Source organism: Fundulus heteroclitus, chromosome 12 (assembly GCF_011125445.2).
Source record: "Fundulus heteroclitus isolate FHET01 chromosome 12, MU-UCD_Fhet_4.1, whole genome shotgun sequence".
Taxonomy (NCBI): domain Eukaryota; kingdom Metazoa; phylum Chordata; class Actinopteri; order Cyprinodontiformes; family Fundulidae; genus Fundulus; species Fundulus heteroclitus.
This window is the reverse complement of record NC_046372.1, coordinates 42,251,298-42,277,936: the sequence shown is the minus strand read 5'-3', so window position 1 is coordinate 42,277,936 and position 26,639 is coordinate 42,251,298. Positions and strand designations below refer to the sequence as shown.

Genomic DNA, 26,639 nt, shown 5'->3' with positions numbered 1-26,639 from the left:
GCGTTAGAGCACACAGTGGCTTTGTGTTACTGTACAGTAGGTAGCTGTTGTCCACATTAACAAGGCACTATTTTGGAAGCACTTTGACAAACAGTCGCTGTTCCATGTCATCCGGTTCTTCCGCATCCAACGAGACGTTTCTGCGGCTCCATTAGCAGCAAACTAGCACAGAACCAGCCAGCCCAAAAGCTTGAACCAGGAACGCTGCCTGAACTTAAAACACTATCAGTTCCTCTTTTTTTAACAGCATTTTTATATCTGGCAGCTTCAAGCTAACGTTTTTCTGTTTTCTTCCTTTGGCTGACGCTTCCCAAATACGTCCGAGATAGCAAGAACTTTCCGTCGTTAATTTGGCATTTTGACATTTTCTTGCTAACGTTAGCCAACTTTTTTTGTAATTCCTCCAAACCAAACCTGCACTCTTCAAACATCTTATTCGCCAGGAACGAATTTCTTTCGTATCTTATCCAAAAGCTGAATTTTCTTCGAAGACCTATCAACATTCAACAACTGTATTTAGTCCGAAAATCGGCTTTAAAGGAGTGTTTAGCAGTCTGTATGTGTTAGCCAGCGGCAGCTAGCTCCCACCAAGCCCTTTAAATCACCATCCGAGAGCTCAAGGAATAGAGCAGTTTCGGTATTTGACTGACTGGTGTGTTTTTTTTCTTTTCTTTTTTCTTTTTTTGCTGCTGGACCTTTAACTTGTAAATATCCCCAGTGCTATACCCTGGGACTCTAAAAACGTCCCCTCCTCGCCTTTTAAAGTAAAAGCTGACAGAACAGCCAAAGCAGAGTGTTGAAAGGAGAATCCGGGGAAGGACCCGAAGCAGGTTGGACACATATACGGAATCCCTCTTCGGATTGTTTTGATATTAGTGTTATTGTTGAAAATGGCGGCGATCGGAATGGTGCAGATGTTGATTGAAGCAGCGGAGTACCTCGATCGCAGGGAAAGAGGTAAAGTGTGCATGCTGTCGTTCTTCCTTTGTTTTTGTTGTTGTTGTTGTTGTTTTTTTCCTCCAAGACAACTTACAATGGCAGCCCTTCCTCCAGCGGCTAGAATTTATGGACACGATTTCTTTAAACATAGTTTCCTTAAATGCGATTGCAGCCCCTCTTCATTTTGCAACAAGTAATCGGACTTCGCATCCAGTGTTGTTATTATGGTGTTGGGAGTTTGAACAGCGTGTACTTCACCCAGTGGGTTGCTGATCTTCGTGCTAATGATAACAATGTCTTAATCCTAATGTATACTTCTGGGGTTTTAAATGCACGGTGCAAAGACAGTCGTGCAATTTGGACGAAGAGGGAATGGATGCATGTAGTGCAGAAGCGCTGAGATGTGCAGGAACACAATGTTTCAGTGAAGGCCCCTCCTTTCCTTCTGTTGTGGTTAGCTAGTGGGGTTTATTGTCGTTCAGGATGACATCATTGTTCAAGGTGGAGGGGGGGGGGGGGGACTGTATCGAGATACTGCATGAGATACCTGGATGGCATGCATGCACCACAGCGTAGAAACATTGCACCTGAGATGGTCTAAGTGTGGCCACGCAGCTTGCAGGACATGTGACCACTGTGTTTGTCTTGCCTGCAGAAGCTGAACATGGCTATGCCTCCATGCCACCCTTCATCAGCAGCCGGGAGAGGGAAAGCTTGAAAAGGAAAAACAAGAGCAAGAAAAACACAAGTAGCAGGTAAAAGCTGTTCAGCTTTTCTTCTTCTTTTTTTGCATAAACCAGTGGGCACTGGGTTTTGTTGCACTCTGATACTCTGAGAAACTCTGGGTTGCATCCTGGGAACAACAAATGGCATAGATGTGCCTCCAGTACAAAAAAAAAAGAAAGTATGGTAAGAACACAGTTCCTGTCATGCCCATATATGGGAAGTGGGTAAATTGTGTTGTCTGACCCAGCCTGGCCATTATGCTCTGCAGTGAAGTCAGTTTAAGTAAATCTAATTTGGTGCAGCTACGGATCATTTGTCATCTGGTCAGGTAACTCTTCTCTGCAAGGAATGTTAAAGTGGGAAGACAACAAGAGTAGATGCAGTCTCCGAAATGTTTTTGCACATTTTCATGCCAAAGTAACAAATTCCTAATAAACACTGTTACAATTGTCACACAAATAATGAATAGCAATATTAAAATGTATGTTTTTTTATGCAGATGAATCCATTTATTTCTTTTTTGGCCCATAAATGCTACAGCACAGTGCATTCCAGGTACCGGCTAGCTACCTGGAAGGTACGCTAAACTGCAGGGTGTGCTGGTTAAAGAGAGAGAGAGAGAAGCGCTGAAGCAGCGGTGACAAAATGTGATTCATATGCGTTTAATTTGTATTTCTAAAAATAAAAAAGTCATTACGGTAATCCTGTAGCAACAAAAGCACATAGTTAATATGCACAAAAAGTTTTGTGGTTGCTTTGCTCATCAGGAAGAGATACTATGCTGATAAATGAGAGGTTTTGAGTTCTAGCCAAGGATATTCCAGTATTTCTTGTTTTGATTTTCTTTTTTAATTGCTTATCAATCATGGCTAAGACAGGTTTATGTTTAAACTTCTAAGACAGGTTCCAGTCTTCCACTTTAAAACTCCATACAGCTCAATTTTTGCCTAGTCGTTTAAGGAAAAACAGCTCACCAGGAGGGGCCTTTTGCTCTGATCAAATTAGGCTTTTAAAAGTGTCAGATCCTTCTGAGATTCAGGAAATGGTTGAAACATCCCTTGTATACATATTATTATAATAATATTGCTTTCATCTTATGTACGGTGAATTTCATGCTTCATCTCGACGATGGTTGGGAAAACAACAACATTTCCTAATAAAATGGTCGCAAACAACAGAACATTTTGGCGAGGGGCGTCATGTTTTTCTTAGATTTACGTCGTCATTTATGTTGGGTTGCCTTCCTGTCGTCTGCTTGAGACCTGAGCGTAATTTCTCAAGCCATTTGTTTTGGTCTCAGTTCCTGCCTCCACGGCGGAACTGCTGTGAAACTCAAGCGTCCTCACAGTTGAAGTCTGCAGCCGCAGACTATAGTCAGCACTTTGTTTTGTTCTTTCTTTTCTTTTTTTTTTCTCTTCTTGTGACGTCCCTGCTTAGTGTTTCCCTGGTGCATGTAGGATTAAGGCCTCTATTCCCCGGCAATAATGGCCGCCTGAGTTCGACGACGGAGTAATTTTAGTCTTTGCTGTGTGTTATGTCAAACGGTGACTGACGGCAGCAAACATCAGCCTGGCTTTAAAACCAGCAGCTACTCGCCGAGACGCAGTGGGTCAGTCAAGGTGACTACGGGAGACATTTTGGGGAGGAGGCCTCCCCTGGCTTAAATGTCACCTCCTTGGGTGCTGATGCAGTCGGTGTTTTACATCAAGTCCGATCGGAAACTTCGCGGCTTGCGTCTGTGGCACACATAGCTGTGTCTGAGATGTGTCTCTGAAGTTTGGTTCGGTTTCACGATCCTTTCCAAGGAGACGTGCAGATTGTTCTTTACCCGCTGAGCCTCGTAACGTACGAGACAGGCCCGAACCGCTGGCTGTGTATGTTTGAGAACAGCGGTGGGGATTGTGCCAATATGGGCATTTTTTATTTATTTATTTATTTTTTTTGGTGAATTTCGTTTTTAAAGAGAGTTCATGTTTTTGTGTTCCTGCGGGTTCTGTTATACAAGCGTTACCACCGCTTCACGTCGTTGTGTTCCCAACACAAGGAAGCCATGGGTGAAATGTTGCGTACCGACCGTCCATCAGTTCAGACTTCAGGGACAATTAGTGCTCGCTTAGACAACCTCCACGCTAAAGCAAATTACTATATGCCGCTCACTCCGCTGTATGGAAGTATGTCTTTATGACTCAATTAAGAAATATCTGTAGCAGGAGGTCACTAAGAGTGAGTTGTTTCGGTCTGCTCAGGGATTATTAGTCACATTTGGCAGCATTCATCCGGCTCTAGCTGGAATCAAAACCAAAATAGTTTAGCAACATGAGTATGAAATAAAAGCAGGAGGAGATGAAATGGTAATGTGTGGTTATGAGATGGAGGTATGAACTAAGTGAAGAGGTGAGTCGACTTTAAGTGTTTTATACACAAAAGTATGACGAAAGAAAGGAACAAAGCTGTGTTGGACTGAGGTCTTGAATAATGTGGAAGTCTTGGGCAAACGAGAACGTTACAGATCATTAAGGCCCTTAAGGGCAGGTCAGATTTTTTGTTGCTGCTGGTTTCTGTTGATGGGTTATGTCCTGTCAAGGTCTTACCTGCAGCAAATGGCTCACTTGGTATCTTTGTTTTCAAGAAAGGGGTTTGTTTCCTAAATAAATCTTACTATGAACTGGCTGATAGAAAGCTGAAATCCAAACAACTCAATAATAATAATAATAATATAGCAGTTTGTGTGCTGGTAAAAAACATTAGTCTGCCATCAAATTACCACAGATACAGGATCTCACCACAGTGAGTACACCCCTCACATTTCTGTGTATATTTCATTATACAGTACAAAGTAGTCGGTGTACAGCTTGTATAACGGTCTCATTTGGCTGTCTCCTCACAATAAGTCAGCATACAGCCATTAATGTCTAAACCACTGGCAACAGAAAGTGAGTACAGCCCTAAATGAAAAGCTCCAAATTGCCAATCTTTTGTTTGGCCACCATTATTTTCCTGCGCCGCCTTAAGCCTCTTGATTATGGTCTTCACTAGAGCTTCACAGGTTTCCACCGGAGTCATCCTCCTCTCCTCCATGATCACACCACAAAGCTGCTAGATGTTGGAGACACAGGCACTCCATAGTGTTCTGGTCTGGAGGCGTGCTTGGCCAGTCCAGGACCTTTACCCTCAGTCTCTTTAGCAAGGCAGTGGCCATCTTTTTGGTGCAATACCGTCCTACAGCCCAGTTTCCCACCGGAGGGGATTATACTCTACCTCAGTAGGTCACAGTCTATGTCGGCATTTATGGTTCTTTCAATGAACTGCAGCCCCCCACAGCAGTCATGCAGTGTATTTGCAAAAGAAAACATCTGGATATGTTGAGCATATGCACTCAGCTTCTTCGGTCAACCATGGCTGGAACCTATCCTGTTAAACCTCTGTATGGTCTTGACCATCGTCCCGCTACTCCGTTTCCAGGTGTCGGCGATCTCCTTCAGCCTACGCCATCTTCACGTTTGCCATGAGGAGCTATGATGAACTTGCTGTGACCAGCATGAGAAAGACGTTACACAGTTCATACGGTTCAAATCTTTTTTTTTTTACAAAAAAGACATCAGAATGCTGGCGGGACACAATTGTTCTCTGCCAGTGTAGACCTCAGAGGGATTCAGCACTGCCCCTCCCCCGCTGATTGGGGGGAAGGAAGCTCCTACAAATTTGGTTGTTTGGAACTATTTCCAGTAAATACCGTAATAGTTTATTTTTAATCCATCTTATCATTACAGATTGACCAATTTGGCCTTTTTGGCTTAAAGCAGTTTCCAGTGTATCTTTTAAAGGCTGTGTCGCCTTTAAAAGTAGTCAATGTGCTGCAGGTTCTTTGATAGAGACAGTAATCCAGAAGATGGCAAGAAATTGCAAGATTATGTATGTAAGTAATCATTATCTGATTTCAATGAAACAAAAAAAAAAACATTACAATATTTGCTGTTGGTTGATGCAGTTGCCAACTAATAATGGAGGGAGGACTTAGTTTTGATGCCTTTTGATAAATGGCCAAAACAATCATATTTTTCTTGACCTGACCTGCCGATCATCAGGATGAAACGTGGCTGATTCCGATCTGTTGGCTGCTGCATCTCAGGTTATCGTACGAAGAGAATCTCAGCAGCTCTTGGTTAGAATGAGCTGTCATAGATGCATAGATAGAGAACTGAACAAAGAGAGACTTTACCGGCTCTCTTCGCCCCATACATGTTGAGCCGTTCTGGCCGGTACATGCAGTACCGCTCTATTGTGCTCTGCAGAGATACGATGGTTTCTGCATTCCATGATTGCATATCAGCGTTTGCTGCCGGAGCCTGTCTTGGTGTAGGATACAAATTGCTCTTACTTAAGGCCTGAGGATTGAAGAGGCCGACGTTTTGATAAACTCAACAAATGGCCGTTCTTTTTGTCTCTGTTCCGGAAAGATGCAAGATTTATAGCAGCTTATTTAAACTCTGGCAGGTGTTTAAAAGTGTCGCAGTGCACTGATTTACCAACCATAAAAGCATTAAGAAGCACAAAGAAGATGTGTTGTATCACCTATAGGAGTCTGCGTTTGGTAAAATATGACAGGAGACATTTGTTCTTCCACTCCCACCAGATTCAAAAGACACACAAGCCGTGTAAGAGTGCGAACATGTGTGAACGTGTTCTGCAGGGCTGCCTTTTGGACACATCAAACATAAAACACGGGATTAGTTGCAGGTTTTGTCTTCGTTTCCAGCGAAGCTTTATCCTCCTAAATTTCCGCTTCCTTTTCATTGTTGCTGACAGACCAGTTTCTGGTGTTTTGGCGTGACTTTCCTGTCAACTCTGACCACTTGTTCAGGGCTTAATGCTTTCAAAGGCCTCGGAGCCGCGGTTGTTACTAAACAGAGATTCTGCACAGCAGAGATGATTATCCCATATTAGGAAGACCCACGCTAGTGCTGAATGAAAAAGGGATCAGAGGAAAATGGCAGATTAATGTGGCGGAAAGAGGTTCGTGCATGTTGCTGTTTTGTCCTTCGTTTCAGTGCCGCTGCCAAATGTTAAAGTGTGGGGCAGTCAGTCATGTTTCTTAGAACTGGAATCAACCCTGGATCCTCATGTGATGCCCTCCCAGTTTTATGATGCATAGATGTGTGAATAATGGGGGAGGGGAATCACTCTGTTTCTGCTCGGTACACACGCATGTGTGTCGCCTGTAGGGGTAGGCCCTCATTCCCTTTTCTCTCCCTCTTTGATATTTCTTTTTTCCTCAGTCGTCTCGATCCTTGTTCTCTCACTTTTGGCTGTCTGTGGACCTCCATTGCACACTCAGAGTCCACCACCCCCACCCTACATCCAGATTCATACGTGTTACAACCAAACACCATAGCGCTCATGCCGTTCTCGTCGTACGGGCAAACAGAGCCTCGTAGAGCTCGTCATCGCTGAGTGTTGTAGCTGTTTGGCATGATGCTGTTGACAGAAGGACGGTCTCGTTGTACGCTGAGCCAGGAATCGGATCAGCAGGCGGATTATTTTGCAATCATTTCGTGTTTTCTGTTCTTTCCTCTTTAGCCTGATCAGTTGAAAGACGTTCATTTGGGGTCTTAGTAAAATGATCATAAACATAAAAATCAGCAACAGGATTTGGTGCCGTGGTCGCTGTATCAATGGGTATTATAGGTGTTATTTTATTTAGATTATTAGGTCGTTATTTGTTGCTGACTTCCTCCAGTCACCTAATGCTGAGGGCTGTATTGCTGGAAGCCATAAATTACCTGTAACCGCTGCAGTCTTGTCTTAATTAGCAGAATTACTTTGACCCAGTTAGGCTTCAGCTTCTCTTTCAGTTTGTTTTGTTCCTCTTCTTGTATTATGAAGTATAGCAAGTCAGATATTGGCTCACTTATCTAGTTGTGTATAGATTTTCTGAAATTAAGATTTGCTCAGAAGATCGTTTAGAAGTAATAATTAACAAGCCTGGCTTTATTTAATGGGACCTATATTTCCATGCATCTTGAATAGCTATTAACCATATGTGTTGTCTTAAAGTGATTCAGTCTTGATGACTGTGATGTAGGTTAATGTTTTCGGTTGGTTTTAAGCTTTAAATGTGGTAAATTAGTGGAGAGATAGTGGCCTTTTGAGCATGAACTGGAAACTAACTTTAGCTTTTAGCTTTGCTTTAGCCTTAGTTAGCTGAGTGAATCGGTATTACAGCGTAAGCTTTAGGTGACTACCAAATTAACTGATATTGCAACATTGCAATGCTCAGATTGGACTTAAAAAAGCTTTTGAACGTTTTTATTAGTGATGCACCAATCAGATATTTTTATGGTCAATTCTCAATGACTATTGGTCAATCCGTGATCGGCTTATTTAGATATTAGCTGGTTCTGATCTGACTTTAATAACTGTAAATAGAAGCAAATAAAATTCATATTTTCAAGGTTATGGGACCAATATCTAAAAAAATAAACCCAACTGAAAATAAATAAATCATATCTTCTTTACCCATGTTACAGTACAAATATTTAAAAATAATTGTTTTCTACAAGATCGTTACAAAGTAAATACGCAATTTGTCTGATTATTTTAGTGGAAAAAAAGCTTTGATTTACTGTTAAAATTGTTAAATCAATAATTTCGTTAGTGTGACTTTAGAGTAGCTTTAAGAACTTTTTTTATATTAGGACAAAAGGTGATGTCACACTGTGTGACTGTGGGAGGAAGCAGTCAGTAATTTTATTATTATTTATAAACACAGACAAATTGCCTTGGATAACTGTCTTTAGCATCGTAAAATAATGGTGAGCTTGTTCAGAGCGATAAACGTGGTTAGCTTTACAGAAGAAATGATTCCTTGGAGAGTTCTTATATTTACAGAGAGATTCAAATGCTGCTCACCAGCACTTGCTGTTTCGCTTTCTTTAACTTACGGTGGCGAGCACTGAACATCCCGCTTGTTTGTTGTGAGATCTCCAAAAGGTTGCCAGTATTACCTAATCCTGCATGTCCCTTGATGAATGGAAACGATGGAACAGCACAACTTCCCCACTAAAGAGCGTGTCATCAGCGTAACCTGCAAACACTGGTGCATTCACTGGTCAGAAAAAGATCTGATTTTTAGTTTCCGTTCATCCGTTCAACAATCACCAGCCAGGGCTGGTCAGAATATCATCATATTACTCTGTGCATCTTTTTGTTGTTTAGTGAGTTATAATATAAATGTATATAGCTGGCTCTTGCCTAGCACAGTGACAGCTAACTGAACAGGAAGCTGAAACTGTTCGGTAAGAGTCTAGCTAAAAGTTTGTATTAAGTTGTTCTGTGATCTGGAACAAAGTATTTGCAAACACCTGAGACCCGAATGCTTATGCAGGATGACGTCATGTCGAATATGCCATAGTGCAGCGGTTGCTACGTGTGGAGGGCCAAAACAACACAGGACCGAGGCAGGGGGGGTAGCATCTTTCAGAGCCAAAAATCAAGCCTGAATATGTAGGATCCTTTCACTGCCAGATCTGTTATGTCACCCGTGGCTGTCTGCCCTGCACAGGAATGTACACTGGCTGAAGGGGGGGGGCCGGCCAGAAACAGAGCACCCTGAGTGGCTGCCTGAAACATGATGATGCCCTCACAAACAGCTCTGTGCCACATCAGGAGAACAGGCTTCACTTACAGGCCTTAAACATCATCCCCTGTTGCAAAACAAAGCATCGCTTTAGGAGTAGGAATCAACTGCATTCCCAACAGAAAGTTGTAAAATGTTATTGAGATCCTGCCTCAGCATCAGCGTGCCAGCGACGGCGTGGGGTCTAGCACTGCTGAAAATGCAGTGGTTATTTTGGGCGACGTGGTGGGACCGGGAGATCAGGGGTCAGGTGGAGGTGGAGGATCTTAACTCGCTGTTTCTCTCCACCGTTGACTCCCATTTACCAGGACAGATTTCCCCCCCCCCCCCCAAATTCTGCATCTTCTCTGGTTGCATCTGAGTGTGTGATTGTGAGCGTGTGCAACACTGCAATGCAGAAGCCACGCTGGCCATCAGCACACCTCCATCTCTCATTTTACCTCTGCTCTGCTTCACCCCACCCCCACACTGATCAGGACAACATGTACGCCGGAGGATCTGGCAACGTGAACGGGCTTAGTGGCATCTACACCAGCCTTCACTTTTGGTCTCCATCACTCAGGTTGTCTTTGGATCAGTATCTAAAGGTTGCCCCTAAAAAGAGTTCCCACTTATTTAAAACTAGAATAAGGCTGCTGGCCACACCGTTCTGTAAAACTAATCAAACTCCCTTTAGATATAACTTGTTATATCTACATGTCAGGATCACTTTTTATGTTTTTTTTTTGTTTTTTTTTACTGTTTTGTTGTGAGTCTTCATTAAGTCATCACAAATCCGCATTCCTCCAAAACAGGTTTCCACATCCACATGCAGCTGCGTGGATTTCCGACCCACCTGGCTCCGATTAAACACAGGGAAGGGGTTTGAGAAGAGAACCAGCGCCGACTAGAATGACCAAATTTCATCATCAAAGCCCATCAGCAATCACCTTGAGCCACGCGCTTATAAAAACCTCACAGTCTGGTCGATACGTTCCATTAAGAGCATTTTAAAGTCTCTGCCATGATTACAGGACAACTGCTGCATCTCCCAAAAACATCACCAGCCAGGCTCATATTAACTTTCCCAGTGTGTCTTTGGTGCATCGTTAAGCTTGCTGCTCTTTTGTTTAAAACCCAAATGAATACATTCTGTATGAAAAGGCCTTAAAGGGGGGAAAATAGAAACCCTTCTGTTGTTCAGACTCGGGCATCAGAATAGGCAGCTTTTTCTTCGTCTCTCCTGGAATCTCTTTTTGTTAGCTTTGTTGACAACGGGCGCTCTCCCACGCAGCCCTTTCTGCGGCGCTCACTCCTCCACGGTTAGGTCCTGGACTGCAGAGATCATGGGGCATGCAGGAGGGATCACACAGCCCGTGGAATCGCTGGCTCTGTAATTATCTTTGATTTCTCTCACTCATTCTTCTTTTTGTCTCGTCCACCCCTGCAGGTCTACACACAATGAGATGGAAAAGAACAGGTAAGTGATAAGTCTTCATATCTGTGCGTGTGTGCGTGTGTGCGTGTGTGTTTGCATGTCTCTGCTGCTCCTGAATTAGTGCGTGGTGGAGCGTCGTCACATGGCGCCCAAATCCCCCTAATGCATTCTGTCACTTACGGTACCTGGGAAAACACTTCCTCATTACGGGGTTAATCCTACGCCGCTGGTGTGTTCAGGTGTCATTTCACGAAAAGCCCTCTAGCGTGATTTTTATCGCACCGTCTTGGCCTCCTTATCAAAGAAAGCTCACTGCTATGTTAGTCTCAGTATGGGAAAAACGCACATTAGGAGCTTTTAAAGGTCTTTGCTGCAGAGCTGAACAGTATTTCGTACACCACCTTCAGGCCCTTGAACGTTTTAACATTTGACCCCATTCCGAAAATAAATTAATTTGTATTCAGTCGCCTTTACTCTATTACCTCTGAATAAAATGTAGGACCAGTAGCCCTCAGAGGTCGCCTCATTAGTAATTAGATCCCGTCTGGTTGGGACATTATGTCAGTATAATCCAGCTGTTCTGTGAAGGCCTCCGCCACGGTCAAACACGGTGGTGGCAGCATAAAGCTGCGGGGCTGCTTTTTGTCTGTAGGGACAGGGAAGAGTTTATGTATAGAGCTAGATACACAACAGCTATGCTAAACGATTTGTTAGAGGGATTCACCTCCCAGAAGAATAACCGCTGTAAACGTAGAGCCAGATCTGCTGTAGAAAGGTTTTCATCCGATCATTTTTATGCCTCTGAACGGGCCCAGTCTGAATCCAGAGGGCAATCTGTGGTAAGACTTGAAATTTGATATTCAAATATAATCTCCATACAATCTGACTGAGCTGCAGCTCTATTGTAAAGAACGTTTTTGTCTCTAGATCTATAAAGCCGGTCGAGGCTTGCCCCGAAAGAAGTGCAGAGGAAGGCGATCCTAAAAACGTATTTACTCAGAGCTCAACAAAAATGCATACCACACTTTTCAGATTTCTTTTTTTAGTCATAAAAATTTCTTTTTAGCTTCACATAAAGTCACAATAAAAGCGTAGATTTGTGTGCTTGTACTGTGACAGGATGGGTGTAGATCCTTCTGAAAGGCCCTGTAACATTCATTCGAGTTTTAGAGCCCGTGTGCTTCACATCAACACTCGCATTTAACAAAAATGTTTGATAAATGTTTATTCAAAGTGTGAAGTAAAGCCGCATTTGTAAAGTTTTGTAGTTGCTATGTTTCCGGTTTGCTCTTGATAAAAGGGTGAAGTGTACAGTTTGCTGGGGAAAAGCCCCTCAGGTGGGGGGAGGCGTTTCGTAATCCAACCCTCAGGTGTTAATAAAACGCCACATCAGGTGCTGACCTGAACAAGAACTCCCAGTATGTGCGCTCTTACTGAAACAGCCCTGTCTAAACCAGGATTGGTGGATATAGTAACGCCTTTGGCTCAGTGCTTCAGTAGGCTGAAGCTAACTGAGCCATCATTTGTTCGCTCTGGACTCCCGATGAGATGAGTGTCTGTGTCTTATCAGCTGACTAGGTATCGCCTCTGCTTTTGGATTTAATCTTGCTTAAATGCAAAAAAAAACAAATTGACAAAAATAATACAGTTTTATCAGTGGATCGCTATGTAGCTCTTGAAATTACGCAAAACTCTTTGGGTACGACTTAACCGTACTCTGTTTCACTCCCCCAGGTTCTTCACCCAGAACAAAGTGGCCGTCTCTATTGTAGACTTTCGTAGTAATAAAAATACCATTGAAACAGAAACTATACTTTTAACATATTTGATCCAGGAAGTCAGAGGGATGTTTGCAGCTTCAGTACTGGACTCTCATAGATAAAGCCATGGCTCAGCGAAGACCTGCTTTTGATTGCCTGATTTATGTAGCGCTTTAAAACAACCAACTAAGGTGACCAGATCACTTGACAGAAAAATCACATTCCATAAAAACATGCAACCATAAAAGCGTTCCCTCTCCATCCACATTTAACCCATGAGTTATTCCACGCAGCAATATCATCTTGTGGCTGATATGCCGCCTGGTGGCAGGGACGTGACTCGGTTTTCAGACTTGGACTCGTGTCGCGCTGGAATCGCAGAAAGGCTTCAGGCTCGCCTTGAACTCGGTCATTAAAGACTCGAGGCCAGACTTAGACCCGTCTAGGACTCCGGTCCTATTTATAGTCTTTATCTCATGTAATGAGGAGTGAAAGCGAGCCAGTGTGTGCGCTACAGACAGCAGCTCTGACAGGTGATGTGCTGCATGCACATGTTTTCCGTGGAAAGGACGCCCTTATTTAATAGCCGACGCCATTGACAGACCGCGGGCTATTAAAGGCTCGCGCCGATGTGTTCACCTTAGTGGTCGTTTCCCAGTGACGACCACACAGGAGTCCCTCTGACCAAAGCCTGAAAGTTTTCACTTCTTTCAGGGGAAAAAAAGGAAAGAAGGCTCCGACGTTGTCTCTCTGTTAGGCTTTGCTGCACCATTGCAAAGACTCCACCTGATTACCGAGCAAATGCACTTGCCTCTGTGTTCATTCAGAAATGGGTCACTCATTACACGGTCCTCCGTGATGAACCTTGCTCCGTGGCAGCGAAGCTTTTAATAGTGAATGCAGGGTTTCCAAGTATTAATAAAGAATCCGACTCAAAGGGAGGAGGAGAAAAGCAGATTTAGCGGGTCATACATGGGGAAGGAGTGGGCAGGGTGAACCTGAGGATTAAGGGATGCTAGAAGGCCAAATAAAATGTATTTCATTCTAAGAGCAGAACCTAAACTCGGATGTACATTCCTAGCCTACAGCGGTGCAGACTGGATGGCCTGCATTGGATGAAGGAGATGGCGATATCAGTCCTGACTTGGACTCCTCTGCTTGGCTTTGTGAAAGGCAAAACGCTGTTGGTCTGTCATTCAACCGACGAACTCAAGGTTACCGTAAAATGACTTCACGCACCTTTTAGCGTTGACGCTGGAGTTGGGGTCCGATTCTTCAGCTCGGTACCTGGAAGGTCTCTTCTCCGGCTGCAGAGTGGGAAGCCAGCGATCGGGGAAACCGGCATCTTAAGCTCGCTAAAGCTGACATTGGTAGAGCAGTTTAATCCTTTCTGGTAGATTGGACTGGGCAGTGGTTGGATGTTAAAGTGACTGCAGGGTTAGAGCTGGGACGTCTGAATTAGACCAGTCAAAACTCCCGCTTCCTCTTTTAGTTGCACTATGGATTCAGGGAACTAGTTTGGACTTTTTCCACTTATTTCTCGTCTGGTTGAGAGAACAACTGTAGTCTTTAGTGATGGAAGACTGCGCTCTGGACGGTTCTTGACATCTATATGAACCGAAATCTGAGAGGGACAGTTGATCCAGAGCAGCAGGTCAGATGATAGGCTGAAGGACCTACGCTAAGGTTTCCTCTGGGGAGGATGGAGCTCCTCGGCGCTGCGTCTCTTCAGGACGGTTTGGCCTTACACAAATGGCTTCCAACAGCAAATTAAAACCATGCCCTGGTGAGAACTTTCTGAACCTTGTATCTACTTCCTGTCGATAACCAGAAATCCCGAGCTATGAATTAGTTGGTTGGACAGCCATGGTAGTAGGGCAGGCGGAGACGCCTCCCTGTACAGCAGCGTCGGCTCAGAGAAATCCCCAAACGCCTCTTCCCAGCCTTATTCCGTACCAGCCTGCACGCAGACGCCGGAGCAGGCCTGTTTGCTTCACCGTAACCCGACTCCAATCGCCAGCACATTTTCTATTCGCACGCAAGCTTCCCCTCGCTGGCCGTGGCCACTCACTTTGGAGGGGGGGGGGGGTGAAAGCGAGGACAGCGAGGTGATTTACTGCTGTCGGGGCAGAGGGCTCCGGCTGACCTGCATGTTGTTCAGAGTAGAAAATAAAACTATTTTCAGCTGCAGGGGGACAACACAGCTGGAGCTGGTAGGGCTGGGGGGCGGGGGGCGGGGGCGGGGGGGGGGGGGCTTCAGCTTTTAGCCTGGAAGTGGCTCCGAGAGGCGCAGCTCCTCAACACATTTTCACTTATTGACACACTAAACCCGAATAACCCGTTGCTGATAAAAACGCAGCGCTGCGGCCACGTCGCCCGGCTCTGACCTGCGCCGGTGGATGAGCCTGCTGTTGTTTAGCAAACATTAGCTTGTCCTGTTGATCCCTTATGTCAGAACAACCTGGGCAGGGACATTTCCGTGTTATGTAATGGCACTTTGGGCGCCCTTTGGACTGAGTCAGCTGAGAAATAGCCGCTTGTTTTCAGCTGCGGACGGCAGCTTTGTGTGTGTTTGTGCAAAGGCTTCTCGCAGCACTGCATGGCTGAGGGCATAATTAAATGCATCCTCTGCCCACATTCAAAGCAGTTGTAGATCTCTCATTGTGTCCGATTTGAATAACTCTCGGGCACAGACGCTCTCTTCCTGCCGGCCTGCGGCCGCCCGCTGCAGATGGGAGGGAAGCGAAAGGCAACCTTTAGACACTCGCTGTCAGGAGGAGGCTGACGTACACGGGCCCACTCGCTCAGGCTCACACAAGCAGTCAGACACGTACACACTGCTGACGAGGCTGGAGGTGTGTGTTGTGTAACGGGAAGGGGGGGTCAAGTTTACCTCCACGGCACCAAACTTTAGCTGTTGCCAGGGCCGAGAGATTTAATGCAGGAACCGCATCAGTGAAGAGAAATGGAAACCGAGGAGGTTAACGTTAGCAATCGGGTCAGATGATCTCAGGATTGCAGCACTGATCTGCCTGCTGGTTTCCTTTACTATCACTCCACCTTCTCTGGTCCTAAAGGAGTCAGACAGAAGTGGTTACATGGGGAAAAAGAGGGGACAAGCAGCCAGAGGACAGAAAGCTACACCATTAGTAAAGATGTGTATAAAGCCTCAGAATAACTTTTATTAGAGTACCGTAATCCCACAGGGAAGTTTGAGGAAAATCCAACCTTTTAAGTATGTTTAGTCAGTGGCCTGATCATTAGTTCCTCACCGGGCCTTTGGAAAAGAAACAGACCCACAGCAGCACAGAACCTCCCTGTTGCTCAGCGGTGGGCAGAAGGCGGATTTCCCCGGCGTTGGCGTGGAAAACCTCAACCTCAGCCTCGTCCAACCAAAAGTCCCGGTTCCAGTTAACGTCCCAGCGGTGTGTAGCAATGGCATGCCTCCCAAGCAGCCCGTTGGCATGTAGATGGTGTCTGATGGTTGTTACTTGGTGACCCCGACCTGCCACTCCTTGCTCAGTTCTCCAGCAGTGAGCTGTTTTTACTGCCCTCCCCGCTGCGTGTGGTGACAAGATAAATATGGGCCCTCATCCAGCCTGGTGGCCAGTGGCTAACAGAACGGGGCCCTCTGTGTCACATTATATTTATTGTTCAGGGACGCAGAACGTCATGGATTAGTAATTAAAGCCTCCTAAGACTTAATAAATGAATTCTTCAGTTGCATTTATTCTAAAACTTTTAGGCGTGCTATTGATTGGGCCTTTGAGGAGTTAGCATAATCTGGTATTTTTAGGACGGCATCATTTCCCCCTCCGCTGAATAAATGACAGTTTTAGCTTGTTTTTTTTTTTCGTCGTGAGAGTGCCGTAGCGCTGAACTCCCATCTTCACCGTCAGCGGCAGGCCTGTGGCTTGTTTCCTCGTCAGTTTAGCGGCAGGACTTTCAGGAAATGGGAAGTTCTCCTCGTCTGTTAATTGTTCTCAGAGCAGGAAGTGCCAGACAAACGTTGCGTTGTCCGACTTGACATGCACCCGTAGTTGGGTCTTTAACGAAAGGTTCTGCGTTAAAAACAGACAGTAAGCCAGGCTGACAAACATCTGCTACTTGTTACCCAGCAGGGATACTTCACTACGTCACACACTACTGGATCACATAACGGCTCATAAGTCTGACACCAACGGGTTTAACTTTTGAAAGCGTATCTTTAAACAAAGTAAGCAAATGTGCTGCTTTCGCTGGGCTCTTGTGGAGCGCGTTCATAAAGACACGCTTGTCGAATCAACGTGTTGCCACCGTGCTCCGCTCCTTTTATTCACAATGAAACCGATGAATGATCCATCCTCCCCCCGGGTGGTTCCGAGCTTCGTGGGCTTTAGTAATGTGTGACCAACAGACAGAAGAGTAATTGCAGTGTAGGGATGGTTATTACTAAGCTGCCTGTCCAACGTGACGCTCTGAAGCTGTTGTTACAGCGCCGGTTGTCTGGAAGGAGGTCGGCTCGTATCGTTGGGTCCAGCGTGTGCCGCTGAGTAAGATGCACGATCGGCTGCAGCACGACGTTTGTGGAGGAGGCGGATTTCACGAAAGTGTAGCCGGCTGTATGGATCACGGCGTTTTTTAAAGCAGCGAAATCCAAGAATATCTCAACCCACATGGATCTGGGCTCGCCGTGGATGCGGCTGGATAAATGTGTACTTCCTGTGCGCTTAGCTAAATCGCCACGGGGTTGATGTTTTTCTCTGTTTCTGTGAGGGCGGGGGAAGCAAAACAATTTGATAGTTTGATCCAGTTTTGTTCTCCTTTTTTCTCTCTCCAGACGGGCGCACCTACGGCTGTGCTTAGAGCGCTTGAAATCTCTCGTTCCTTTGGGACCAGACGCCAACAGGCACACCACCCTCAGCCTGCTGATGAAGGCCAAAGAACATATAAAGGTACGCGCGTGTATGAAACGTGACATGTAGTGGGAGCAGGCTCATATTGAATTCAGTGGCTCGCAGGAGGATACAGCTTCCTTCATTCTAAACATCTCAAACTCAGACTGGATGTCCAGTCCGTTCCCTTCGTGATGCTGGTTGTTCTCTAACTGACCTCTGATGCCAGAAACGGGACAGCGGGGTCATTCTGAGGACAAAGTACACACAGGGGGACTATAACTACTAATTGAGTAACTTCTGAAGGCCATTAGCTGAACTAGATTATCTGAGTCAGGAGCATCTGAATAAATGAGGCTGAATACAAATGCATGCCACACTTTTCAGATCTTTAGTTGTAAAATACTTTGTGTTGGGCCCAGCACATGATATCCTAATCAGATACTATAATGTGAGCAAATCTGATAAACCTGTGAGGGTGAGTACCGTACGGCGAGGAGCACCACACACGCATGCGTTCCCGGCAGGATCAGCAGCTCCTAACGGGCTCTGTTTCCTCTCCCCCACTGTTCAGAGGCTAGAGGAGAGCGACAGGAAAGCTCAGCACACCTTGGAGCAGCTACAGCGGGAGCGGAGACACCTGCGGAGGCGTCTGGAGCAGCTGGGAGTGGAGAGGACCCGCATGGACAGCACCGGTTCTACCCGCTCAGACAAGTCTGACTCTGACCAGGGTGAGCTTCCACTCAGGACCACGTGTGTCCACCATCATTCATTTAATACCCAGTCATTACCGATAGACTGCTCCTTCAGAGCAAGGGAAAGAAGGGGGTCTGTGAAGCTTTATTATTTGAACAGGTAAAATCTAAATGTGTATAGAAATGCCTGAAGAGAGATCCTGAATGCCTCCAGAAGATACCTGACCTAAACCCTAACAACGGGTCTCTAGCCTGCCAGTCAGCTGTTCAGTGAAACTATCCAGAGCTGCAGCCTCACAGGTACATCCTGTCAGCCTGGTATTTCATAGCAGCGCCGCATTTCCCATTACCTGCCAGCTGAGACTGCATCAGAACCAGAACCGTTATCCTCCGCTTGAATAAGTCGTCCTTTTGGGAACCCTAGTCACACAATAAAAACTGTGTGGATCTGAAAGTTAGATATTTTGGGGTCTTTGCAGAGGAATCCGCCCCTAGCTGTCTGTGTGATGGACTACATGTGAGGCGGTTCTGAGGGGAGAAACATGGTCACATGCTTCAGGTGAAACAGGCCTTCATATACTGAGCTCCAGGTGCTGGAGGTGCTTGGGTCCTCATATTTATCTGACTTGTATGTTATCATACTGTATGTTCACATAAAGAAAACCTGCTAAAAACGATGATGTGAATGAAAACAAACCATTTCTAGGAGTCCTCAGCCAGAGGAGAGCTGCGTCGATGAGAGCTGTGTGGCTGCTTCTCTGGATCTTTGACCTGCCGACTGGATTTACATCCCATCCAAGTTCAGAGCTATAGGATAACGAGTTAATGAGGAGCATTCTGGATGCTTTTCTTTTTACACATATATATTCAGAGCATGGTTTTAAACAAAGACAAAAAGATTTCAGAGTTCACGTTAAAATCTCTCTTTAGCATTTCAGCTAGTGATGAACGGGGTTAGCTTGACTAAAGCCGCTGTCTCTGTGTGAATGGTCTAAAGGATGCAGATCATCGTGTAGATGTTTCCAGATTGTCCTTTAAACAGACATAACAAAGCAGCTTTGCTTCTGCCTGTTCAGCCTTTCTGTTTTTCCTCTGACTCTCTCTCTCTCTAGCTCTCCCGCAGGCTTTGATTTCTAAAGTCCTAACCGTGTTGTCTGGGTTCTGCAGAGGACCTGGACGTGGACGTGGAGGGGACCGACTACATGCTGGGTGACCTTGAGTGGAGCACCAGCAGCGTGAGCGACTCAGGGGACGAGCGAGGCAGCCTGCGTAGCAGCTGCAGCGACGAGGGCTACTCCAGCGCCAGCCTGCAGCGCCTGCTGGACACTCAGGAGACGGCCAAGCAGCTGGCCTGCGGCCTATAAACAGCCCGCATCACCCACCGAGCCAACACCCACCTCCCCTCAGTCAGCGTCTCACCACTGGTACCTGCTCGGACCTCCCCCGACCCCCGACCCCCGACCCCTCTAAGGACCGACCGCGCCAGACGCCTCTCCCGCAGTCAGCTCTGGCTTCCATTCAGACTAACGGCTCTGAGACCCCCGCGCACATCCAGCTCGTCATCAGCGGTCAGTCTTAAGGGCGCCGCCCGCTCCACTCCGTGCCAATCAAACGAGTGGGATTTTAAAGACACTCCGCCCCCCTTTCTGTCCGTCCGTCCGTCCTCCAGAAACACAACTTTCAGCCAGAGAATGTTACCACACAATGTCCCACTGCCTCTTTTTCTATGCCTCAAGAGCCATGGGAAGCACTTAGAAGATTCTTCTCTTCAGTCGCACACACACACACACACACACACACACACATTATACATGAACACACACACACACTTCCATCCCTCCTAGTCGTAAGACGTCTCGTTTGTGACACGGGGCTGGTTTTTTCTGCCCTGCTCACCAGTAAACCATCAGTGCATGGTACCTTGCACTGGAAATTGCTTTTATAAACAAAACTGTCATCTTTTTCAGACACTGTCTCTTTTAAAGGCCACACCCCCCTCCCCCTACCCGTACCCCCAGTGCCGCTACGGCAGCGATACTCCCAGATGAAGTGAATGTTTGTGAAACATGTCAGTCGGCAGACTCTGTGGACACTAAACTGGACTGCGAGCGGCGTTAACCCCTCGGAGCCGGCAGCAATTCAACCTGTAGAAGCTAAGCTTTAGCAGGCAGGCTCCTTTCACGTCCACCTCTGCCATTCACAGCCAGAAGGGCAAACCAGACAAGCCAGGCTGCAGCGTGAGATTGGGAAAGGGGTTTGTGGGAGTGGGTCGGACAGGTTCTGCCTCTCTCTGATGACGGTGGCGTTTCTACAGCTCCCCCCCCCCCCCCCCCCTCCCTCCCTGTAACGTGTGGACGGCGTGTCCGGGCCCGGCAGCGGGCGCCACGGCCCTCAGCAGCAGCCACCAGGCCGGGTGCCGGGATGTTTTGCTAGGTGCTAGTACATCGTTGTACGCTGATCCTTCACTGCCGCGTTCAGCAGCTGTTAACAGGAAAAGCCGTCCAGAGACTCGAGCACATTCCACTATATAGAGCAGAGAGCGGGTGACACTGAGAGATTGTTGTTGTTGTTGTTGTTGTTAAAGCGGCCGTTCACACTTGTTATCTGTAAGGGGAGAGGTCAGTTTGGGTCAGGACAGGGTTTTTAGTGGGAGGCCCAAAGTTTTCTGTGTTTTCTCCTCTCAATAGCACTAAAATGGTGAAACCACAGAGATTCCCTTGCCTTGCCATCATAGCTATTTATTATTTCTGGAGAAATATACACCTTTTAATGTAAATAGTTCTCAGAAAGAGTTCTATGTATCTCCAAATGTATTTATTAGATATCCTAAATATATAGATGTCTATAAAAAAAAATCTATTTAGTCATAGCTTATGTTCATTTTTGTGTGTTTTACTGAGAGTTTCCTACAACGTAGTTGGTTTGCACAGCAAAGTCAATCCTTAGAATATTTAGACGAGTCTCTTGTGCCTCGAGGCGTTTGTGTCTGTTGAATTTGGCACGTTGCTCCTAGAGCACCACTTCCTAGTGGTTCGTTTTCTTTTTCTCTTGTTTGAAAGCCGTCCTATCCTCGTATTGGTGTGGGGGGAAAATGGAACAAAACAAACAAACAAAAAAAAAAAATCTCAATACCTTAGAAAAATATCTATTAAAAAGTTTAAAAGTGAAAGAGATGCACCGATCAGGAGGTTCTTGGCCGATGCTGATTTCTGCTTGTCTTTGATCTGCTGCTTTCCATTTATTTATTTTTTTATGGACTGTACCATGAAACCAGTTTCAGACTATTTGATGGAAGTATTAGTTTTTAGATCCAACAGAAAATAAAGTAAATACAAGATTTTCCCAATTTGTCCCCAACTGGGTGCTGTACATTACACCCACCTCTGCAGATTTGCTTGTTTCATACCTGATTGGTTATTTTATTTATTTTCTCTATAGGTCCAAAATGGCGTCCTCTACTGTGGGACATTTTGTAACTAACGGGTCAACTCGTGGACAGATAGTACCTACTTAGTGGACTTTTTAAACCTGGATTAAAGCTGCCATTATTTAACTGTAATTTAAAGCTTTAGGCTGCTAATTGGTTAAAAGCAACCGATTTTACATTCAAATGTCTAAAAATCTTTTTAGCATTCCTTAATTAGGCATTGATTTATCTTTTTAGCGTTTGCTTCTTCAGAAATTTAGCCCATAACATGATCTGATATGAAAAAGAAATGGTTCTGCATTGATCTGTATCCAGCACTTTGCTAAGCACACATTGTCAATTTGTCAGTTGACAATGGGGCGAACTGACCCTGATATTTATCAGATTTTAATTCAGCTGAACATAGTGCACCAAATCACATGCTGATAGTTGATGCATTTTTAGACCGAAAAAACGATTGCAGATTGGTCCTGATCTGATCCGATCCTCCAATCACAAGAGGGTAAAGGAGAAATTGGCTGATGGATCGGTGCATCTCTATTGATAGAAATTTGGTGGCCAAATTCTTGGAGGCGATGATCCAACCCCCCCCCAGCTGTTTGCATCGCCCCCGCGCCTACAACGCTCAGACAACATGGCCGCCCAGCGAGGCCTAAGCTGCCCTCAGCGGTGGTTCTGATTGGTCACGGGCGGGGAGGGGCTCCCAAATACCTGAATGTACAGAGACTCTGCAGTGCAGCGGCGTGGCGCCAATGGAAGCTCCCCGCTCGTGCATGCTCTACCTGTAAAGCTCAGCTAAAGCCTTAAAATGGTACACCAATAAATAAAAAAAACTCCAAAAAACAAACCTCTAAAAAAAGAAATAAAAAAAAAAACTAGGTTAGGGTTGTTTGGTCTGTGCGTGTGGCATGCTACTTATGTTTGTCATGTTGAAGCCCTTTTGAAACGGAGAGGAAGCGCGGAGCCACGGTCACACAGGAAACGGGACTTAAAAGTAGGTTCGAGTGGGCAGGTGTGTTCACTGAAGCGCCATCTGTTGGTGTGTGGGTGCGTTGACCTCGTCACTGTCTTCAGAGAGAATTTTATTTCCGGGTGGCAGAGGTTGGGCGCCCTAGAAACATTGGCCATATTCTGTTTCCTGTTTACTACTAAAATGAAAACCTCTCGTCAGTCTCATGTCACCCCCCCCCCCCCCCCCCCGACACACTCTTTGAGCTTTCTTCCAGTCTACCTCTGTGTTTTCTGGATTGCATCCCTTGATTTGCAGCACTCATGTGCAAGCACAACACCATCCCTTCCTCGCATTTTGCATGTGTAGGCGAAGATGAATTTGAGGGTGCCTGTGACTGGGCGCTGAAACCCCCCCCCCCTCCCCCCTCCATCGCCCCCTCCAACATGACGGCGCCGGTGCTCTCAGCATCTGCCTTAAGAAGCCGGTGCTGAATCTCTCGAAGAACAAAGCCTACAGTCAGACCAGTCGTTTAAGCTTCAGGGAAACGCTCTCCCTGCATCCATGGTGGCTAACCATGCCTTAAAACGGTAACAAAAGTGCAACCCGACACAGGTTAAAGACACGCGTGAGTGCTTGTATGATCCAGAAACGGTGGTCATTCCTTTTCATCGTGCATTACACACACAGCAAACACTCAGAGACACGCGGCGTGTCACAGCTCCAAGAACATCTTCAACACCTGCCGCCTTTCTCTTCAGGAAGGCCCAATGTCTGTTTCCTGGGTAATAGGATGTTTTCTGCACTTTTTAAAAATGGGAGAATTTGAATATTGTCTTCTAAATAAAAATCACTTATGTTGGGTAAAAACAAAATGCCCTCTGACACTGAATTGTGGAGCAGCAGTTTATATTTACCAGTGATCCTAAAGAATAAACTATTTGAAACCCTTGTTTACCCGCCTGTCTCTGTCTGTCTTTTTTATAGCATTACCCTCAGCTGTGCTGATGTTAAAAGGATAAATAAAGGCTCTGATGAAGGAACCCATCCCACTAGTTCACCTTGCTGAAGGACGTAAGGTTTTCCTGAGTGACAACACTCCATACAGGCAGATAGGTACAGTAGAAACGGGAATATAAAGATCATTAAAAATGTATCCATGAACATAAAGTCCAAAACAGAATAGACTTTCACATTTGAGTTTTAAATCTACAGACTCTTACAAAAATCTTAAATGTTTTCCCCTTTTATCGCATTACAGCCACAATAATCGCTGTATTCTAGTGGTCAGGCCAACACAAAGTAGAGCAATAATGTGAAGTAGGAAAAAACTGATGGATTTCAACATTTTCCATAATTACTGATCCAAAGTGTGATGTGTAAGTGTTCAGCGCCCTTTACTCTGAAATTCTCATAATGCAATAAACAGAAGTGACCTCTGTAAGCTAAACTCAGCATCAATCAGGTTCTTCTGCAAAACTGATTGAACTAACTGCATCATGAAGACCAAGTCAAGCATGTTTGTATAGCACAGTTCAGCTCGTAGCTTAGTTGAATTTCTCATCTGGAGGCCTTCAATGTCTCCCTAGTTTCCAGAACATTTCTAGAAATGTGTTTTTTAGCCTGTTGCTGTGCCAGGGAGCTTTAAAAATGAAACACTAATCTATGCAGCTTGGATTTAGCTTTTAGATGGGTAGTGCAACCCTAGCACTCCCCAGCTGGATCCATTCCTTCTTATTGTAATGCTAGTGATCAGACCAAAATTTAAAAAAATAATAATTTAATGGTTTGGACATTTCAAGCTCTTTAATTCCACATTTTTGACCAAATATGTGAGCAGCAGAATTTGTTGGCTATTAAAAACTCACCACACATCTCATTCTGCTCTTGAGTCTTGTTTTAAACTTCTGATTAACAGGACCTGTGAGCATAGATCCTGTGGTGAGTTAGTGTCTGAAACAACCCGCAGGATTATTTGTAATGAGCCATAGCAGCATTCTGTCTTCAAGTTCCATGTAATGGAGACAAAGGCCATGGTGGGCATCCCACTGGGTAATAACATAGGAAGAAAGCTGTCAGAATGGCGAACATCCGAAAGCAGCTGAACGGATCATCTGAGACATTTAGTACTAAAAAAACTGCCATGCTAGTTTAGATACTGTTTGTCACCAAACCACATAGGATCATCCATGAGGCCACACCTCCTCTCTTTACAATATATATAAAAAGTATGTAGCAAACACTAAAAGTGAACCTTATAGATTACATCATCAGAAAAAATAACTACCAACTAGTGTCAGGGTTCTGTAATTACATTGGAGGTATTTACTGGATCTTGGTTTGTTATTTAAACATATTTACAGGCCTTTTTTAAAATTGGTAATAGAGATCAATACAATCCAAATAAGAACAATACAGCTACAAACTTACAATTATAATTTTAACAGAGAAATAGTTTTTGACAGTGGAGCTCATACTAAACGTTGAAATCAGGATAATTTTTTTCCATCGATCACGTGCCGTCCGTTCAGCTTGAGCTTTTTTTTGTACTGATATTTGTGCTTCATAAAAGACATAAAAGCTGCCAAAATATCAGCATTATGTCTTTTTTTTCAATCACTAACAAAAAAAATGCTAAAGCTGAGATACAATATTTGTATGCAGTGATGTGTTTTTATATAAATATGCGTTGATCTAATGAGATGCAATAATGAAGAAACTACAAAAACAAGCTGAACTAAGCTCAACTATCTGTAAGAGTGAAGCTATGTAGATGTAACAATGGTCATTGCATACCTTAATCTAAAATTGTTTTAAAATATATGTATATGTGATTGAAATATGGAGATAGTTAAATTACTGGAAATGTACTTTTAAGGACTTAGTACAAGCGTTTAAAAATTTTGTCAGTTCTATCCTGGTTGCTGACCCGCCATCTTAGAGAACACGTCAATATAACAAACATTGACACAATGATCGCTGCGAGAGGTTGGATAAACGTCAATTTGAGGTCTTATCGGGTGAGGACTGAGCTGTTTCAGGAGTTTACACTGAAAATGTTTCTACAGGTGTTGATTCTTAATCCTGGGAGATGTTTCTGAGCTGTGAAAAAAAAGGTTTACCGCAGAGGCAGTGTGTTGATCAAATTTAAAATAACTCCCAATTTGCCGTTATGACCTTGAAGATCAAATGCCGATGGCCAAAATGGTGTGCGAGGTTTTCCGAGGTGTTTGGTTTGGACCACAACCTTCAACTTCTTGTCACAACTGAAGAACGTCAGTAGCCATGTTACATTTTGCATCTTCCATACTATTCAGAACGCACTTTCCTGATGGACAGATGGGGAATCTAGTTCAGCAAGGCTGGTGTCTGATCTGCAATCTGAGAAAATCAAGTAATTGTACAAGATATCTCAAACGTAGCGTGTACAGCGTGCATAAAATGGACCTAAAGACAAATTCTTGAGGAACTCCACGGTCAGAATCAGAATCAGAAATACTTTAATAATCCCAAAGGGAAATTACAGTTCCAGTACAACCATCCATCACATACATCACAAACATTTCGGGGGAACGATTGACTGAGGCCTTGCTGCCGAGGACCCCGCCTGACGCGGTTTCCATAGGTCGCTGCCTTTAACTCTGTAGAAAGATAGGAGCCACATTTAGGGAGGGAGAGTAAAAAAAGACATATTTCACACTTTATCCTATTCCAGGATACAGTTTGAGATATAAAAAAACTCGCATGAGAAAAGCACAAATGACGAGACAACATTTATGCAGGGGGTTAACCTTGGAGACTAGTTGCATGAAGTTCGTATGTTGTTGTGGGCATCAGTTATGTGTATGTGTTTGGGTGAAAGTGGTTATATTTCCATGAACGCTCTCCAGAGGCCATTGTCCTTGATGTTATCAACCAGCCCACAGTTGAGAAAGCATCCACAGATGTCTGTGGGGGAGGAGGGAGTGGGGGGTAGTTCTGAGCTCTCTCGCCATATCATCCAGGGGAGTTTTTTTGATAGGGGAGGCATAATCCAAATACACAATTTGTTATGAGAACAAGCTGCACCAATTTTTCCGTCAGCTTTAAGTCCTTCGTCGCTGGCTCCATGTGGCGAATCCAGTATTCCAAATTTGTTGGGCTTTTTTCCGCATTTCACATCCAGATTTTATCCCATTTCCCCTTTAAGTTCAACCACCGAAGCCAGTCTGCGTTC

General features: G+C 44.9%; 1 protein-coding gene across 1 annotated transcript; it reads left to right on the top strand.

Annotated features, from left to right (window-relative positions):
- On the top strand, nucleotides 1–23,380 carry mxd1 (MAX dimerization protein 1). Its single transcript, XM_012879749.3, has 6 exons — nucleotides 1–957; nucleotides 1,595–1,694; nucleotides 10,731–10,760; nucleotides 17,298–17,412; nucleotides 17,927–18,083; nucleotides 19,215–23,380. The coding sequence occupies exons 1-6, from the start codon at nucleotides 891–893 to the stop codon at nucleotides 19,409–19,411; spliced, it is 666 nt and encodes a 221-aa protein (XP_012735203.1). The 5' UTR covers nucleotides 1–890; the 3' UTR covers nucleotides 19,412–23,380.
- Nucleotides 23,381–26,639: the final 3,259 nt, after the last annotated feature.